The sequence below is a fragment of the Diadema antillarum genome, unplaced genomic scaffold, assembly GCF_040938485.1.
Source record: "Diadema antillarum isolate AM-2024a unplaced genomic scaffold, OU_Dant_1.0 seq00001153_RagTag, whole genome shotgun sequence".
In the NCBI taxonomy this organism is placed as follows: Eukaryota; Metazoa; Echinodermata; class Echinoidea; order Diadematoida; family Diadematidae; genus Diadema; species Diadema antillarum.
Window position 1 is genome coordinate 48,843 of NW_027271964.1, and position 20,534 is coordinate 69,376.

The 20,534-nt window shown below is 39.7% G+C and overlaps 1 protein-coding gene across 1 annotated transcript; it reads right to left on the bottom strand.

Annotated features, from left to right (window-relative positions):
• Positions 1–321: 321 nt before the first annotated feature.
• LOC139744277 (uncharacterized) lies at positions 322–15,070 on the bottom strand. The gene is made up of 8 exons (XM_071654721.1): positions 15,026–15,070; positions 11,879–12,104; positions 10,612–10,815; positions 9,104–9,325; positions 6,481–6,624; positions 5,234–5,428; positions 3,158–3,451; positions 322–2,228 (listed from the first exon to the last, which is right to left on the bottom strand). Exons 2-8 carry the CDS (start codon positions 12,092–12,094, stop codon positions 1,362–1,364), a joined length of 2,142 nt encoding a protein of 713 aa, XP_071510822.1. The 5' UTR covers positions 12,095–12,104; positions 15,026–15,070; the 3' UTR covers positions 322–1,361.
• Positions 15,071–20,534: the final 5,464 nt, after the last annotated feature.

A 20,534-nucleotide genomic window follows, 5' to 3' on the forward strand; every position in this document is an offset into this window, starting at 1 on the left:
TCTGAAATGAGCTCTATAAAAACTAGCTACACTTGTATTATGTTGTACTCTTACTTATCACCAAGGGAGCTCTTCATGAGCATTCAACACAGTCTAACACACATACGTGACAACCTCCGACTGTACAAATGCAGGCCTACTGGGTGAAAGGCAATCACACAGTGAAATTCTGACATTTTTGATCTTGTGATCTTCTGACATTATGATGTTTTGTAAGCAAATTATACAACCATGATATAACAAATCTAGACCTTTTTTTTTTTGTCTGAACACAGTGACATTTATTTTAAGGCATCAGAGGCTACAAAGATTAAAGGGGGAACAACTGGAGCAAAGCTATTTCTAAGGCCTGGAAGATGTTCAAAAACAGTGACTGTGACTGTCTTACTTGGTAACAATCACATCATAGCAGTAACAGTAATCACTATCATAACAGTACAAATGATGATGATGATTACGTAAATGATACTAATGATGGTAATGCTAAAATGTTAATGATTGTGGTAGTAGTAGTTGTGAGTTAGGAGTTGTGGTAATAGCAGTAGATGTAACATACGTGGTAGAAGTAGAAATACTTTAAGTAGTAGAAGTATAATCGTAGGATTGTAGTAGCAGTAGTAGTAGTAGTAGTAGTAGTAGTAGTAGTTTTAGCAGTAGCAGTTGTAGCAGTAGTAGTAAAAGTAGTAGAGGCAGTAGTTAGAGGATGAATCACCACACTGAGTTTTAAGTCTTGAGAGTAATTTATATCAGTTGGGTCAAAAAAATTAGCACAAACAAAAAACCCTCAAAAATAAAGTATGCGCCATGTATGATATGCTCTACTGATGCATCACTTATCAGAGTCTAATCAGCATTCAATTAATCTAATCCGGTTAATATAAAGCATTTGATTAATCTATAAAACAGACTCACATTGAATTAGCAAAGCATGAATGATCTGAGCTGATATATTTATAAGATACTCTGATAGTCATACGCCATTTCCGTATTCTTTCTTGTGCATAAAAGTAAAAGTTGCATGGATATCAAACTCCTAGCATTCCACATTAAGTTGGCAAACTACTTGCACCCTGGCACAGACACAATGTCCATGGTCAAATTTGACAATGAATAAGTGACCAGTTTTGGCCCCTAAGTCTTAGAAAGTATGCACTTCAATGCTAGCATTTTGTAATCATTGGCAATTGTAATTATGTTATTTTGCTGCCATTCACAACATTTTTGGTTGCTGGTCAGTGATGACCATTTTGTTAAGGTTTTCTCTCTGCATTATATTGCAGACACACACACACACACATACACAAAAAATCATCCTCTTTCTTTTTATGGCAATCAAACGGCAGTCACACAATTGGAACTGATCAGCGCTCAGTCTTCAAAACGACAAAGTCATCATCTGAATCCTCACAGGCCTCATTGCTTTTGCTTTCATCCTCCGAGGGCGTGGTTACCGTAGTTTCCCCAAGACTTAGAGCGCTGGTAGAGATGACATCGTAGCTGGCACTATTTGTGATATCCTCCGGCGAGGGGCTGATGACGGAAATGTCGCTTGGGCTGTCGGCCGAACAGGGCGTGGTACAATCTTCCGGAGGCGGCGCAGCGAAGTAGGAGGCTTGTACCTCTGATTCTGACTGCGACATGGCTGCGGATCCTGGGATGGAGCCAAACTCCGATGGCTCAGAGGAAGGATGGTTGAGGGGACTGCCGGATTGTGTCTCTCTCGCTTTTCCTTGTTGCGATGAGCGCTCTGACTCTGAGGCGGGGGTGTTCAAGGCTTTAGCATCTCGAAGGTTGGTCGGCCTCGGCCTCAACTGTCCTTGCGGCGGGTGATCCGAGTCACCCTCTCCTCTTCTTTCCACTGGTGCCACAACCCGATCTCCAGAACGTGCCTCGGCGGGATCCGGAAAATCGTTGGAGACCAGTCTACCAGTTCTCAGGCGACACCCCCCAACAGCTTGCCGGTGCTCGCCTCTGAGAGGGCTACCCTGTTCCTCAGCTAACACGTTGACATCCTCTTCCAGCTGTTCCTCTTCCAGTCCTCTAAGAGTCTGTGGTTGGACCACTGCTCCCTGACGAGGTGCCCCCTGTGCACCCTCTCCTGCTTCATTCCACACGTTCCTGTCCGCATTTGTTCCCCTCATTCTCAATCCAGCAGGGGGCAGGGTGGGGGGTCGCACTGCCCTTCTTTCTTGGTAATCAGCGTATATGTGGGGCTCTCGTTCATCATCCTGCAATGTACAAATGAACATGTAAACATGAAAATATACTGTAAAACGAGGACTGTTCACATGCATTGTAATTTCACGAATTTTGCGAGAGCCGAGTTTCGCGAAAACTAAAATGCACGTAAAGATCTTGTCTGCACTATATGCATTCAATGTCAGAGGCAACTTGCGAAAATTTCATGCTGTGAATAAGGCCGTCCACTCCCATTCGCAAAAATTTAATGCAGAGAAAATATTGTGTTTCACAGTACATTGCAGTTTGTCACATCACTTAGATAGAAATGATATTCAAGGAATTCCACGATAAACTGCTTCCAATTTTACCATGGCTTGTTGATAGATGTGAACTTGTATTGATGCAGTTCTGGTGGAAAATGAAAAATTCAGATGTTATCCTGTAACATTCGTTCTTAAACTTTCACTGCGAGTAATTTCATATGAATCACTGGGCTTTCATCTGCATCCTTTCCCTTTCTCACTAAAATGGCATTACCAGTGGTCATTGTTCCATGAAATTACAGCTTAAAAATGACCTATTTTGCGAAGAACAGTGACCTTAACACCATGACTTTAACCTTTCACCTCTGCCATTTCATGTGGATACTTGTCTATGTTCACCCTACTTCTTACGAAATGATATTTTCATGGATTTCTATTTGGAAGATGTTGCTGGAAAATGACATTTTCAACCACAGTTTAAAGTAATCTCGATTTCAGGATATTTTGCCCAAATCTACCCAGCACAGTGACACCTTCTCATAGGAAACATGTTTTCTTCTCCTTCTTCCAAATAATCATGTTGATAGAAATATATTGATATATCTACATGGTGGGCTTACATGACTGGGCTGATGAACAACATTAATAAAAGATGAAGAGACTTTGAGTGAAAACAATAACGGCCTGAATGAGACACACCCATGGCAACTTACTGGGGCTAGAAGGTAATCACGTCCCTCCGCCTCCAGAGCTGGATCCCTGCCATGCCGGGGATGCTGTCCCAGGCGCCTTCGGAGGTGTTGCCCGCGAGGCTCCCGTATGACCCTCCTGGGGGCCGAGATAAAGGCATAGAGGGCGATGAACAGGAAGATGTAGGTGGAGACAAGGGTGGAGATGGCGGCCCACAGGGGCAGCTCGCTGTAGATCTCTCGGTGGAACTCGCTGACTGCCCTACCGAGTTGCTTCATGGGTTCCACAAACATGGAGGAAACTGTGAAGGACAGGGCCTGTGGGGGAGAAATGGCAAACCAAATTATCACCAGTGTCTACCCACTGTAGTGCCCATTACCAATCATCTCATAAAAGAGCACATACAACCCCTCCCCCCCTTTAATGATAAGGTCTTATTTACCCAGGGTTGCCTCTTCAGTGTTGCCACTGTTCTACCATAGGGTCCTGTCATTTCTATTACATTAGTGTTACCAGGTAACCATTTATACACCTCGGTCGAGAGGGACATGGGGGGGGGGGGTTGAATCAACCCCCCCTCAACATTTTCCGTGACCATTCTGCCGAGCGAATTTTTTTTGACCGCGCCACTTGCTGACTTTTTACTTTCAAGTCTTGCACATCTTATGACACCATTTTCGCAAAAATTGGACATACCGTTACGACCCTGCACAACCCTTTGTACATACTTGTCAGATCGAAAATGGCTCAAAAACGTGATTTTGTGTACAAGGTCTATGAAAAATAGAATTTTTTTAACCTTATTCAAATAGTTATTATTTTCACTTTCAATGGCTAAAATCAATCAATCTTAGAATAAATTTTGCTTAAAAAAGGTTTTGTAATAAAATTTGTGGAAAAAAAATGAAAAAAACAAAAGGTAAAAAAAGGAAATATATAAGAAGTTCATAAAACAATGGAATACATAAGAAATTTACTTTGATACCAGATTTTTTTTCACGTACATTGTTAGGAATGCTACAAGAAATAATGTCACCAAAAATTAGGATGCCATTGGCTTTATTTTCTGAATTAGAGCAAAATTTATGATTTCACGCATATCAATTAATATAAAATATAAAAAATGAAAAATTCAATTTTTTTCTTTTATAGTTTGGTAGATTACACAAGTAATGTATGTGGGGGGGGGGGGGTTGCATCAACCCTCCCCCGGCCACAGAACAGGCCAAAAAGCCTGGCCTGGTTAGGGTTAACAGATATGCCTAAGTCATGGCTCGACACTAACTTTTTTGTTTGGTGGCCCGATGGCGCCACCAAAATCCTAAATTTCACATTTTTGGTGGCCCGAGAGAAAAATTTGGTGTCCCGAAAAAAAACAATAAAAAACATTAAAAGTCCTTTGTTTTAATGAGTCAAATATTTAAGTTTTATGATAGTAAGAATTAGAAGTTGGACATATCTACTCATAAATAAACTTCAACAAACTTGCAACACTCACTCTCAGGCACTCATTCAGCCCTTTTCATCCATCCTTTAAACAAATTTTACTGCTAATTTCTGGCGCAAAAAGTTACGAATTTATTGACATACTTTTCAAAGAATTTTGGTGGCCCGAGGCGGACCACCAAATTTGCCCTTTTTTGAAATCTGGTGGCCCGACTTTCATTTTTGGTGGCCCCGGGCCACCGGGCCACCGTTAGTGTCGAGCCCTGCCTAAGTATCCAATTACCCGGTCAATATGACAGGTATCGAAACTATTTGTTCAGTTTCCATGTCAATGAAGTAGAGGACTCGATTACGCAGTACCTTATTACGCCAAGACTACTGTACTAGTTGCACTGGAGAAGAGGGCGTATCCAAACTTTGTTCAAATTACATCATCATGTACCAGTCCCCCATGAGAACATACAATAATGAAACCCTTCACCGCCAGCCAAGTACAACAAACTTTTTAAGAGTTGCCTTGGCTACTGGGATTGCTGTAGTTTCTTTTGTTCCAAGGTCTCTACTACAAAAGAACAGGGCACATACAGTGACCTGCCAAACTTCTCACTTCAATGCTGCATCCCCATCACCACCCGTAACTTTCTCACTCTCACCCTTGTTGGTGGAACGTCGAAGACGGGGTCGACAAGGTACTGCATGTGGTACTTCAAGCACTCGTCCGTCTTGACACTCGTCATCGTCTGAAACCACTGCAGCAGCGCCTGCAACCACGTCATCTCTTTCGGCTTGCAGCTGAGCGGCACGCCATCTTGTGTTTGGGCTTTGGTGTAACGCTTGATGGTCTCCTCCTGCAAGGCACCGGTCAGTCAGTCGGTCAGTCAGTCAGATCAGCAGTCAATGGTGAGGACCAGACAGTCAACAATGAATATGTGGTGGGAAGGGGTGGGTAAACAAACAGACAAGTTTCTTTCATTTCTGTCATTGCTCACTGAGTGGTCCAGAGTATACAGAGTGGTCCTAATCACAGGTTCACACTGCCCACATGCAGACATTCAACACTCACAACAATGTGGTCACACAGTTGACCGATCGAGCTTTCAATTTCTCTTGTGGATTAAAGTTTTTGATGACATTAAGTTATCTTCAGCAGCAACAGACAATGCATGTACAGTATTATTAGCATTGAGAATTTAGGGTTTCTGGGACAAACACTGAACTAGGGCTTTCTAAAGCTCAGTCCGTAGAGCACCGGGCTTGCATCCGGAGGTCTCGGGTTCGAATCCCATTGTAATCCCATTTTCTTTGCTCATTTTTCCACAAATAGATTACATTCATTTCTGGTCAGTTTTCTTTGGTTTGCAGTTGTTACATTCTCAAAAAGCTGCATCACTTCGGTGATCCCTCGCATTTATCCCCAAGTTGAATCATCCTTCAAGTTTATGCCAGGTTTAAGTGTGTGCATGTGCGCCACACACAAACACATTGCTGTAGCTTCAGTCAACCATCCAAACATTGAGAATTTAGGGTTTCTGGGACAAACACTAAATTAGGGCTTTCTATAGCTCATTTGGTAGAGCACCAGGCTAGCGATCCGGAGGTCTCGAGTTCAAATCCCGATGGAATAACATTTTCTTTGCTCATTTTTCCAATATATTATATAAAAAAAAGAAGACTTATGTTACCATTCTAACCCATTAAGGGGGGGGGGGGGGGTGGGTTGATTTTGTTAAAACTAACATGCATTTCCCACAGACACCTGCCCGAGTATACTCGGAACTAGTCTCCAGCGGGTGTATAGCAATCCATATGATATAAAATTATACAGTTCCACAGAGAGGCCGCAAATGTCTGTGCCCATTTATCACATTGAAGCAAATGAATTTGACCGAGAACTCTTTACCTGGTAGAGGTAGATCCAGTTTGATATGAGACTGATGACAAAGATGGCGGTGAAAAGGCAGCCGAGGAATCTTCGGTTCCACAGGATGTCAGAGTACATGCCGACACCAAACACAAAACTAATCACTATCGCCGACATGACCAACTGAACACAAGAGAATGAAATGATCATATCGCTGCAGTGAAATGGCAAAACTTCTGGAAAGCTGAATTTTAGCACACGCAAAAAAAAAATAAACGCCTGACAATGAAATTAGCAATGACAAACAATAAATTGGAATGTTGAAACATCAGACATAGATTCACTAACTGGGATCTGTGAACAAGACATCCCACTGTTTGTAAATATATTCTGACATACATATATATACACAGTGCACTCCTGTTACAACGAACACGGTTATAACGAAATTTCGTTATAACGAAGTAAAACTTCTGGTCCCAAAATTATCGCCATTAAAGTCTATGATACAAAATTCGCTATAGCGAAATTTTTGTTATATCGAAGTCTTTTCCGAGCACCACTGATAAAGAAAAACAAAAGAAATGTGCTCCGTTATAACGAAATGTGGATTGCTTTCGAAAATACGTAGCAGAACAAGGCATTTGCAGCGTCTCTGCATAGGCGAATGCGTCACATCACTGTCTGTTCGCTTGGTGTGTCACGCACAGTTTCCGAGGGGAACTTGCGTTATTGTAATACAATAATCTGAAATTGATTAACTATTTGTTTTATTGTTCACAAAGCTTTCCAGTGTATGACGAGTATTCAACAAACAGAATATCATATATGCGTGGCTTCCTTGTTTTCATTATATATCGTATTTGTTCGGTTATAACGAAATTTCGTTATAACGAAAGAAAACTGCCGGTCCCGAGCATTTCGTTATAACGGGAGTGCACTGTATATATATATATATATATATATATACATTTCTTCTTTTTTTTGGGGGGGGGGGGGTTATTCTAATACTGATGACCTTTACTTAAGACACTGTGACACAAATCTCTTAACCCAATAGTAACCAAACCGCCCTAAACTGCCTGTCCAATTTTTTTTTCTAGTTTTAAGCTGTAATATACTTATTGTTTCATAAAGAATATAAAATTATGTAATTTTGAAGAGGTCAAACGTCAACAAAAATATGTCAGAATTATTTCTGTGACACACAAGTCTCTCTGCAATGTGTTAATAGGTTTTCATAGAAACATCACTTATAATAGACAAAGATTTCGACATGCAGTGATTTATTTTGTATAATTCAGAAAGTTGTCGAAATGAGAGTAATATTACCTCCTTTCCAGGGAACAATAGGCTATTATTCAGATTCAGATTCAGATTCAGATTCATTTATTGTCTATATAGGAAATTCTTCTTGTTGGCATATGGGTGTACACATAGGAATATCTGCATACATACATACATACATACATACATACATACATACGTATGTACAGAATCTTCAGTTGCTAAAGGGTTAAGAAATGGTATTGAAAATCTGATATGACCAAAAATTTGGTATTCTACAACTGACAGGCCTTTCTTGATTCTTTGATTGTAAATGATAAAATTTGCAAATCAGATGTACACCTTCAGCCCCCAACATCTACACACTTCTCGCTCTTAATCTGAGAAATCAGCTAATTGCTATATCACAATTAAAATAGCCATGTAGTCAGTTTTACTGCACCTGTGACTGGAATCGCATTGTGGTTTCATCGAAATGCTGGGATTGCTGGTACAGCATCAGTTGTAATGACTGAGGAATTGCACGGTATGCAGAGGTGGATCCAGGAATGCAGGAAAGAGGGGGCGCAAAATTAAAAAAAAAAAAAAAAATGGGGGGGGGGCATGTGCCCCATTTTTTTCCTACCTTTTTTATTTTGGTGATCCCTCAAATCTATCCCCAAGTTGCATTATCCTTCGGGTATATGCCAGGTTTAAGTGTGTACGTGTGTGTGTGTGTGTGTGTGTGTGCGGCACACACAAACACACTGCTACAGCTTCTGACCATCCGAGCATTGAGAATTTAGGGTTTCTGGGACAAACACTGAACTAGGGCTTTCTAGAGCTCAGTCGATAGAGCACCGGGCTAGCTATCCGGAGGTCTTGGTTCGAATCCCATTGGAATTCCATTTTCTTTGCTCATTTTTCCACTAATAGATTATATTAATTTCTGGTCAGTTTTCTTTTGTTTGCAGTTGTTACGTACTCAAAAAGCTGCATCACTTCGGCGATCCCTCGCATTTATCCCCAAGCTGAATCATCTTTCGGGTATATGCCAGGTTTAAGTGTGTGCATGTGCTGCACACACAAACACACTGCTATAGCTTCTGACCATTCGAGCATCAAGAATTTAGGGTTTCTGGGACAAACAGTGAACTACGGCTAGCTATCCGGAGGTCTCGGGTTCGAATCCTGATGGAATCCCATATTCTTTGCTCATTTGTCCACTAAAAAATATAGGGGCGTGCCCCTGGTGCCCCCCCTGGATCCGCCATTAACATGGGTATCCATCCTATACCAAATAATGACAGGTGTATCTTTTTTGCTTTGATTGTGTTTGTCTATGCGATTCCCGAGACTAGTGGATTTACACGTAGCTGTTGTGGACCCAACTCACCAAAATAATGCCTGGAGACGTCATGCTGGCCTGCTCCCAAACCCACTCCAGCACGCTCGTCTGGTTGACGTGGAAGGTCTCAATCGTCATGCCAACGAGGATGTCGTAGATTTCGGCCTTGCGGTAGTTCTCCCGGTCATTCACAAAGTTCTGGAGTTTCTTCCACTTCTTCGCAGAAAGGCTAACTGTAATTTGTGCATCAACTGGACCAGACTCTGCGCCCTGAATGGGATAGATGTCATTGAAAGGAAAGAAAAATTAACCCTATGAAGACTATCTGATTTTGCTATGACACATATTTCACACAGACACGTACCCAAGTACATATTTCTGACTAGTCATTAACAGGTTGAGTTGATGAATGTACAGTCCCTACCTTAAGTCAGATATAAAAGATAAGGAATCAGTACTCAATTCATGTGTCTTAGCCTATTTATCAGGACAGTTATTTCTTTACTTTTTACTTCTCTTACTGCTTTCTTAACCCTGTTGAGGGCGGTTTGATTTTGCTACAACATGCATTTTCCATACACTTTTGCCTGAGCACACTCGGGACTCATCCTCAACGGCTTAATTTGGACAGAGTTAATAAACATAGCACAACGGACCACAGTTGCTGTCTTCAGTATGTTCACAGAGTTTACACACTTTTTTTCCTACCATGGGCTTATAGCTGTATGCAAATTGTTCACACAAAACAAATAGTTTCACAGCATCTCTCCATCTCTCTCTCTCTTCTTTTCATCTGTCAATCCATCCATCTATCTAAGTCTATATTCATCTCTCATTCTTAGTCTTGGAAGTTGGCAAGACTTGCAGCAATTTATGTCTGTGAATGCCCTCCTCGGTTATCAGCATAAGAACACATTTTAGCATTTTTCAGGATTCTCACTAGCCAAAAGTAACAATAATATACAGTAAATGCAACATTATTATTTCTGTGTTTACAGTACATATATGATTGAAACACAAATGCATAACCCTTCTCAGCCCATCATCACAACAGGCCATTGATTTTGTACTTCGAGGGATGGTATTGCTTTGGTTGAGATGGAGCTTCAGGTTTCCAACTTTTTTTTCTTTTTGTGAGACAATGAGAAACCTCTTACGAACTCAGAAAAAGCACACAATTCCAAGAGGAATTCACAATTTATTTTAGATGTTCATAGTTCACAGTTTATTTTTGATGAAAATTGAGTTTGAAATGGCTGAGATATCCAGAAGCCATGAGGTCCTAATACACATTGAGACCCAACTTTTATCAAGACCATTTTGTTATACTTTGTTCGTGGATATACATATCTCAGCCATTACAAAACAAATTTTCATCAAATAAACTTTGAATCCCACTTAGGATTGTATGTGCTTTTAGATAAGTGGTTTCTAATTATCTTGCAAACAGCTTAAGTCCAAATTCCCCAATCTCAACCAAAATTATACCATCCCTTTAAGCATGCTATGCTGTGTAAAACAAGAAAGAAAGAACAAGACTCAGAAGGTGTCCTCACCTTTGCCTGCAGCAAATTGACCAGATGACCTGTGAGCAGCCGGAAGAACATATTCTCGGCCTTGGCCGAGTCTGGGCAGGGTGTGGGGTCACACTCGCACTCTGGCTGCTGCTCTGACAGCGGCGGGATGGTCACGGGACCGTTCAGATTTTGGCATTCGTTGAGGAGATGCTGTGTCCAGGCCAACTGCTCCTTCAAGTTTTGCTGTCATGGTAGTGAAGATGAAATCAACAAATGTGTCACTGAATGCATTCAAAATAAAGGCATACTGTCTTCTTGCAAAATGTGTCCTTACAGTTTGTCAACATGAAATGCATAGGCCTACACAGAAAATTCACAAACACTTTGTTATTCCAGTGGATATATAACTACCGTCATCAGGTCTATAGGTAAGAGCATCACTTACAAACACATAATCTGACACATGATCTGACATGTGATTGTGATGAAGTTTGGGTTGTCTTCTCACTCTCATCAAGGAAAGCGATTTCTTGGAGCATCAAAATTTAGCAGACGATTTATTTGTGCACTGCTGGTGGAGTCTTGCTTTTAAAGAATTTTAACCAGTAAAATTACAGTAAGCAATCAGTGATAAATCTGCAAGTTTGGTAAAAATCACTCATAAATCGTGAAATAGACACACACACACAAAAATATACAGTATGTCGCTTAATGCAAACCCTTCCCCCCCCCTATCAACCCCATCCCCCCCAAAAAAAAATTAAGACGTATGGTAACTCTACTACACATTGACCACTTGAAACCGACCACCTGGTTTTTGGCGCACAGAACGTTTAGTATGCACTGCACTGTGCGCAGAGCACATAAAAATGTATTGGCTTTGACTGTCGATGAGTTTGTGGGAAAACGAAAATTTACTGTTCATTAATGGTTTAAATCGAGGACAAAATTTTGAATGCATATTTTAACCGAATCGTAATGTAATGTCAATGGATTTTCTAAAAAGCTTCGTACAACACAGTGTTCAATACAACTCGGTTTGTGTGCTTTGTCAATACAAAAAAAGCGGTCGATCTAACAAAGAAGCAACACCGCGGGGAGCTGAAAGGAGGGCACTCAAGTTCGACGGCGACATTTTTGCACCGAGACTTCGAATTGAAAAGGGGACAACAGCATTTGATAGTGCAGGATTTTCTCAATCACGTAGGTTAAGTTTTTGTGTGAATTTCAGTCTTGAATATTCTTATCAGGCAGATAAAAATTAGGCGGTCGATAAGTAGCAGGACCAACCATACTGCATACATACATCACACTGGGCTCTCGCCTGCTGTCTCTCTCTCCTACGTTTCTCACAGCGAGCACTTGTCTGCGTCACGGGGTCGTAGTCGGTCATGTCGGTGATGTCAACCTTGCAGTCGTCGTCGAGCATGATCTCGTCAAAGTCAGTGACCTCCAGCTGCTGGCTCCCATGACATAGCAGCGTCAAGAAGATCCCAACCATGAACACTGGAATTCCCGGCATTGTTGCTGATCTACAATATCATTCCACAACAGAAGTAGTAAACTTTGATAAACATGAAATTCAGTTAGCAGATCAACTGATGAAAAATGTCATCCACTCACCTTAAATTCTCTCTATGGAGTCGAGCTTCCAGTTGTGGATAATGCTAGGTACTTCAGAGGACAAATCAACTCCAAGCTAAGCTGGAAGACACACATCATGGCCGCACTTTTTGTGCACCAAACAAAGGAATACATAAGGTGTCATCACTTTGGGCCCCCCACTTTTTTTAACCCAGAAGTACGTAAGTGGCACTAAAAAGAAATAGATCGAGATCTTGAAGTGTGAGCATGGTATGGTTATGTTTTTGTGGTGAAGACCTTTTTTTTTCTGCATGTTAGCTGAAGAAACCTGGAAGTGGAAGGGGAGAGATGATTTTTATTTTTTTTTTGTGCTTGTTAGCTCATGAAATCCGGAAGTGCCCCCCCCCCCCCCCCCCCACTTTTGAAAACGCTCCACTGGCCCTGAATATAGACAACACATATAAGAAGGCAAACACTTCACACAGATTCCTCCACAGAAACCCTAAATGGCTGTTCAAGAAAATCAAAGAACAAGCATATATGTGACATACATCCCCCTGATCCTTGAATATGCTTCAACAGCCCGAGGATCCTCACTGCCCAGAACAAATCTGGAAGCTCGAAATGGATCAGAGGCATGCTGCTTGGTTCATTCTTGGTGACTATCACTCTCAACACAGTGCTATCGAAATGCTCCACTCACTAAAAATGGCAGTCTCTTGCAGAAAGAAGGGCCCAGCTGAAAGTCATGATGCATGCCATACAGCATCTTGCATCTATTATAGATTGATTGCTATTCCACCTGAACCACCTTAAATCTACCCAGTAACACAATCATCTGGATGACAACATGCTCACTCTAGCAACTCTGCAGGACCTCTGGGTTTCAAAATTCCTTTTCCCTTAGTGTCGCGTACATGTATGAAGTTAACTGCAACCAGCCCAAACACAAGCGTTTAAAGATAATAAAAAGTTTTGGTACCTCAAAAGTGTCCTTGAATTTCCTTGTCTTAGTTTGTGTTTCAGGTTGAAGTACTTTTCATATAACTAACACTGTGAGACTTACTCGCCCCAAAGTGCTCTCATGTCTTAGTAATCATGCAATTAACTGCGACCAGGAGCCCCATACGCATAGCGACCAGCAGTCCCATACGCATAGCGTAATCGGGCTTCGCATTGTAGCATTCAGGATCATGACAGATTTAGTATCGCAAGGTAAATGTCAACTTAAAATCCCATAAATTCTTCAATTTGAAGACTTACCAATTAAGTTGAAGTATTGAAAACAGGCTTCGGGCAACGTTTGGTTCTGCCTATAGTCCCTTTCTGTTCGAATTGATGACTGAATGTGACTCGATCGACAGGACCTTATGAGAGCTACATACAGTACACTGAATACTACAGCCAGTGCATGCGAACACATCACATGCACACAAATTTCAAATCCATGAACGGATAAGAAGTTTGTGTGCGCATGCGCTGGCCATGGTATCCAGTGTATGTACTAGTAGCTCTCCCAAGGTCCTCTCGACCGAGTCACATTCAGTCATCAATTCGAACAGAAAGGGGCTATTGGCAGAACCAAACGTTGTTCGAAGCCTGTTTTCAATACTTCAACTTAATTGGTAAGTCTTCAAATCGAAGAAATTTTTGGATTTTAAGTTGACATTTACCCGCGATACTAATTCTGTCATGATCCTGAATGCTACAATGCGAAGCCCCATTACGCTATGCGTATGGGGCTGCTGGTCGCAGTTAGCTATGCGTACAATGGGCTGCACGCTGCTGGTCGCAGTCAGTGGTTTCGTACAATATTTATCGACGCTGTACAGCGTTGGCTCTGGTACGAAACCATTATTGCATGATTACTAAGACATGAGAGCACTTTGGGGCGAGTAATTCTCACAGACAACGTACTTTAACCTGAAACACAAACCAAGACAAGGAAATTCAGGGAAGCTTTTGAGGTACCAAAACTTTTTATTATCTTTAACTGTGTACAAGGAGTGCCCCGGGGTTACCCACCAGTGTGACGATCGCTTCTTCCCTAGACTCTATACAGTTTACATCAATTGCTTTATTAGGAGGCAGCTGGTTTGGTCTTGGATGACACCTAGTCAAACCCAGTTAGAAGAGGAGCTATGTTTAGTACTTGAACAACAAGGAGTACTTCTTACCTTTTATACTGGTACAATACACAGCAGACAGACTAAATTTACTTGTTAAACTAACAGTATTAAACAATGCAGCATGGCACACTCCCAGTGGATCACTAGTTTTAGCACTGCCACTGACTCTGTACAACATAAAAATTGAAAATACTCTTCCCAGAGGTCAGTAGAACCGACATGTACTTCACCTGGAAGAAAAAGGAGGAACAGTTACCAGGTTCTGTATCACTGTATTACTATACACAGTCCTGTGTACACAGGGCTGTGTATAGTTGTATCACTGCCACTGATACACTGTCACTGACACTGTCTCAGTGTCTGTAAATTTAATTTACTTTACCACAGAGCTACAATTACAAACGATTGTAGCTCCATGAACAGTTGATGAATTTACCTAAGTCCTAACTTTAGATCACTATCCCCACTAACCCCGGGGCCGGGGCGCTCCTTGTACACAGTTACTGTGGGAGCAGTTAATTGTAAATTGGGGATGGTCGTACATTGACATATCCCCACTACTACTTACAGCTACGGCACTAAACAGAAACATGGGTATCTCAATCTGATATTTGCTCAGTATTAAAGTAAAAAGGATGGCAATTCACCAAATAGAGCATGTAAGATGTTTGGGAATTGGGCATGCAGGGTGCTTACACTAATTTACGTACAAAACATTTATTTTATACGTTGCAACTCACGTTAATATTACGCTTCTCAGCAGGAGCTACTCGTACACGACCCAAGACCCAACCCTGTCGATCTTCAGCGATTGCGCTTGTCATTGTATTGTAAACAGGTCCTTGTCTTAGCTTTGATATAGGTGTTTGTTGCATTTTCCTTCTTCACTGGCTAAGACAGACTGAACTTGGTGGCTTATTTTCTCTTTTTTTGTCCTCCAAAATGGTCATTGATGCCCTATTTTGGTACTCTGACTTCAAGAAATGACCCAAATATTCAGAGAATAAGACTTGTTTTTCTCTCTGTCCCCCTGTCTTCTAAGTTACAGCAACAGACGTCTGGAAAACAAGCTAATAACATCAGCAGCGAACATCAGCAGCGAATGGGTGGGTGACAGTCTGTTTATAAAATCTCCACAATTGCAGCAATAATGTAGCGGAAAATTTTGAATTAATGATGAATAATAATAATCATAAAGATATTTGTATAAATTTTAACAGGCATTAGGCGTAAATATTCATAAATGAATGATACACGCCAAAAAATCAAAATAACAACAACAACAACAACGAATCTGACGTCTTCGTACGCATCAGTGGGGTTTCCCCACACATGCAATCTGTAATGGAGCGCTGCGAATGGTCCTACGCTGCAGGTTTGCAAAAGAGTTCTGTGGTTTGCATAATTAGTCACCTCCCCAACTTTGTCAGAATTAACATAATTGTGCTTTCTGGCATAATTTTAGACGCTTCAGCATCTGGCATCATGCTAGGCATAGCTTGTCTGTTTTTTAGCATAATTCTAGCATAATTATTGCAAAAAAGAAATCTCAAGGCGTTTTCTGTACTGCGGCATCACTTTTTCTTTGTTAGTTTGTCAAGTAATTAATTGTCGACGAAATTGGCAATAAAAAGTTGTGAAGACCTGTTATATTTGTTTTGTTTTGCCGATTGAGCACCGCAGTTGGGAGCATAACATTTGAGGACCTTTGTTAATTAATTAATCGATTTATTCATTTATCTATTTATTCATTCATCCACTCACTCATTCATTGCTTAATTTCTTAATTTATTTCTTAATTTCTTCATTTATTTCTTCATCTGTTTATTTATTTATTTATTTAATTTGCTTATCAGCTGATGGGCACCACAAGCGAAATATGTGAGGACGATTGGGCACCATAATTTATTTCTTGCTTGTCGGTCGACTAGGGACAACAATCTTTTTTTTTTTTTGCAAAAAAAAAAAAAAAAAAAAAACATCAGAGCATTATTTTCTTTTTTTTTTTGGGGGGGGGGGTGTCAGGTGATTAGGCACCACAATATAGTGGTTGCATGATGTAACATTATTTCGTGGCAATTTAGCATAATTTTAGGCCGCATCAAGCACAATCACATTTTTTTTTTTTTTTTTTTACACTGCACCTTCCTGCATAGCCACATTACAGGTGCGACACCACGGTTGCCCTACCTCGACCAAGGCAAAAGAAAATTATGTGTAATACCAATCCTTTAGATAGAAGCAGTGCTAATGAGTGCAGTTGCAATCAATAACTTTTCCTCTATTTTCTTTACTATACAATGACTCCCAGAATGTTACAGCCTTTGGGCAGCTACAAAGTTTGGTTTTTTTTTTCTACTGTGTTTGGGCACGCCATTTTAAAGGGATGGTATAATACAGTATTGGTGGAGATAAGAATTGGTCTTTCAACTTTTTGCGAGATACCAAGAAAACACTTATGATGTAAACATAAAACAAAGTATAACAAATTAGCAATCGTTAGAATCGCTATTTTTTTTTTGATATCTCAGCCATTTCAAAACCAATTTCCATCAGATAAAAGTTGAATTCCTCATAGAATTACATGCTCTTTCATATTTCATAAGATGTTTCTCATTATCTCACAAAAAAAAAATGTTAGAAACCTGAAATTAGGTCTCAACCAAAACTATACGATCCCTTTAATACAAACTATAGAGACCCTGGATCATATCCCCCAATGAGCCATAATAGCCATACATAAATCGACAGAAACTAATATATTCAATATCAAATGTCAGAGAACAATTCAGATGCAAAACTGAGCGATTTCGCAACAGTTCAGTACCGTTTCTCATGGATTTGTTGAATTCGCTTTACCGGTAATCAGGGTATCAATTATACATTTTGTATGTTATTGTGCATGCAAAAAAATTAAGTCGGAGACTGGTTGTATTGTTACATAATTTACATTTTATTGTTCGGTTGCACTCTCTATAAGGCATTATCTCCATAGGCCTTTATTTATATATCTCCTCTCTCTATCCCCATCTCCCTCGTTCTTCTTTCTTTCTATCTCTCTCTCCCTCTCGATCTCTTCAACTGCACTTTTCTGCGAAATAGTGCAACGCTTTGAAATCACCATCCATCCAAATATGGTTCCCAGGGGTGTTCAAAGTTTATTGGTGATTTACTTGCAATATTCATACCTTTTTATCGAAAGAGTTTACCAAGTAACATGTTTGTTTGATACGGTTTGTTATGATGATGAATTATTTTTCTTTTTTGGAGTGTCTTGGGATAAAGTTCAAAATACTGAAATATAGGTCAGTTTTCATGGGGCGCCCTTCCTGTCCATTAGTGGCCGTAATACGTGATTGAAACCTAGTATGAAATATTATTGTATGCAGTTAATAAGCGAGCCACACTCGTGCAACAGGTGTATACTGCTGTACAATATTCAAGAAGGCTATGATAATTATTGCAGTATTATGTACATTTTAATCGGAGAATGATTGTATGATTATGTATGTTGTTATAAAATGAAAAATTAATGTACAAAATTCTTCAATTCAGCCAATTCCACGGCTGCAAATGATTTTTTTTTTTTGGGATAAACCATTACCATTACCATTTTACTGAAGGTGGGTCTATATCATTATGACTAACAGGTTAGTGTTCTATAGTTCTGCCATTCACACGATCGTGATGATTATAAGTGCTTTCTTCTTCTTTGTTTCTTTGTTTATTTGTTTGTTCCAATCCTTTATACTATCCAAGGGCGGATCCATGAATATCGTAAAGAGGGGGCGCCTTTTCAAAATTAAATGGGGTGTGTGTGTGTGGGGGGGGGGGGGGGGAGGCACCCCCAAATTTGTTTTCATTTCTTTTGTTTTAACATGAAAATAAAGGGGGCGCCCTGTACACCCCGCCTGGATCTGCCACTGCTATCCTTAATCTGTACTTTTTTTAGTCCATTTCTTACGCTTGTCCTTTTCTTTTTTTCTTAATTCAAATTGAAATATCAGCACAGTTTGAGTGCTAACCCTGCACTATTCATAGCTGTATAGGACCTATATAATCATAGGCCTATAAAGCATTGCGTATCTCCTATGATTATATTGATTTGATTTATTGTCAAAAAAGGGAATTCAGTTTTCACATGGTTTGACACACCAGATACATAGATATATGCATGCACATACACATTTCAATGATATATAAACAAAAAAGTGAAATGTGAAGTACAGTGTATATATAGTAACATAAGTAATAACTTATATATAATCAAAGTATTCATTGATTACATTCACTATACATGTATATTTCCCAGGTATGATAACTGAACATAATCAAAAACATAATCACGTTTATCTAGGTACTGTGATACCAGGTGCTATCATAAAATATCTGAAAACTGAAGAAATAAAAGCAAAGAATAGCTGAAATGGGAAAGCTAGAAATTTATGGCATTTCCAGCAAAAGTATAAAGTACAATACGACATCGAAATCAATGCAGCTCATACATTTTACAATTAAAATGCATATAGGAAAACTACAAATCAAAGAAATATTTTTTTTCAAACAATAGTTTAGAATTAATTTCTTCTCATGAAAACGTGAATATCTATTTCTCATAAGTATAATTGCACACTCGTACTGTGCACAGTCCAGCATTCCACTGAAGGGAATGATCTCGACAAGAATGTAAACAGTTTTGTTGTTATTCACTCAGGCGTGGCCAGCGACCATGTATGCTTTGGGCTCGTTGGGGTTTTCCCATTATTGAATTCCCTGTTTGCCGTCTGCATTAAACGCACGCACACACTCTCACGTTCGCTGTCACACACACACACACTCGATATCAAATATAATATCGAGAAATGAATATTTATAAGGAGAATTGAAATGTGCGCTGGAAATTCAAGCCAAATAAAAGGCATTTATTACTTATATTCCACTCAACGCCATAATTTACACACAATTTTGTTTTTACTACCTTGCAATTTACATTCATATCGCCGCTATTTTGAGTTATGATTGTGAGGGATTATCAAATGGCTCTCTTCAGCATCAAAGTGAGGTGGAAAATAACCATGGGTAAAAAATCATAATGTCACCACAGGGTACTTAAACTTTGAGGAGCACTGAAAACGTGGCGGTTAGGTAGACTGCGTGTGTTGCGGCGGTGTGTGGGTGGGTGAGCGGTTGTTGTTGTTCTTTCCCCTATGATGGGGCGCACGTACGAATATTGAATTATCCCGAATTGATGGGATGTATACGGATTTATCTTGCCGGCCGAAGTAACGGCCTGTTCTTCGTCTGTGTCGTAGTTATCATAACCGTCTTTTGTTTTTGTTTTTGACTTTATGTAGATGTTATCTATTCAATTTTGATTTAATAGTAAACTTGCTGTCTGTCCTTTCGGTCAATTGATTTCAATAGTGAGATTATTATATTTCACCGTTTTCTTTGCTTTTAATATAGGACCATTATCACTACGATTACAAACTAGCTTGCCTCATTATATGAAAAAGTGACTATACTTCAAACCGAGGAGTGTGCTATTGAACGAAAATATGATTTCCTTGGCATGCTTGCCTATATACATCGCCTCGGATTTTCCAAAATTTCCAAGTATGTCTTTCGAAAAAAAAAAGTTATATTTTGAAGAGACAGATAATGAAGAGCCCATTGCTTTACTCGTTCACAATTACTATTTCTTTGAGATCTATACTCTTGTTCGAAATTATAATCAAATTTCATACCTATCTCGATATCTCAATTTTATCGTGTGATACCACTATGAGATTGATAACATCTCAATGTAGGAGGAGCTTTACTGGTGAAACCTTACAACCTGTATTTTACTCATGTGAGTTTGTTTTATTTCTCCATTTTTACAAATGAAATCATCATGACAAAACCAAATTGTTTCACATCAAAATATTCCAAACTTGAGCAGATTAGTGTCTATGTTAAACAAATGAGTATTGATGCAAATTATGTAGTCAAATTTGATATTCAATGGAATATTTTGTCCCTATTTTCAAATACTGCAAGTCGCAAGGATTCAACAACTGCCTGTTAGTATGTAACCTATTCGACTCATATATAGAGTACCTCTAAGAACGATAAGAATTTTCAAAGTTTTGTTTGATGCTTAAAATCCTTTATGGCCTGAAGCATGTTGTGATCTCCATGAATTTCTCGTCTATTTTCTTACGTTTTATTATCTTCTAGAGGGATACGACTTCCTCAGATGTTAGG

Coding starts and splice junctions, on each gene's coding strand:
- LOC139744277 (XM_071654721.1), bottom strand. CDS start 12,094: ATGCCGGGAATTCCAGTGTTCATGGTTGGGATCTTCTTGACGCTGCTA. Junction 3,452..5,233: donor TCGACGTTCCACCAACAAGG/GTGAGAGTGAGA, acceptor TCTCCCCCACAG/GCCCTGTCCTTCACAGTTTC. Junction 2,229..3,157: donor GTGATTACCTTCTAGCCCCA/GTAAGTTGCCAT, acceptor TGTACATTGCAG/GATGATGAACGAGAGCCCCA.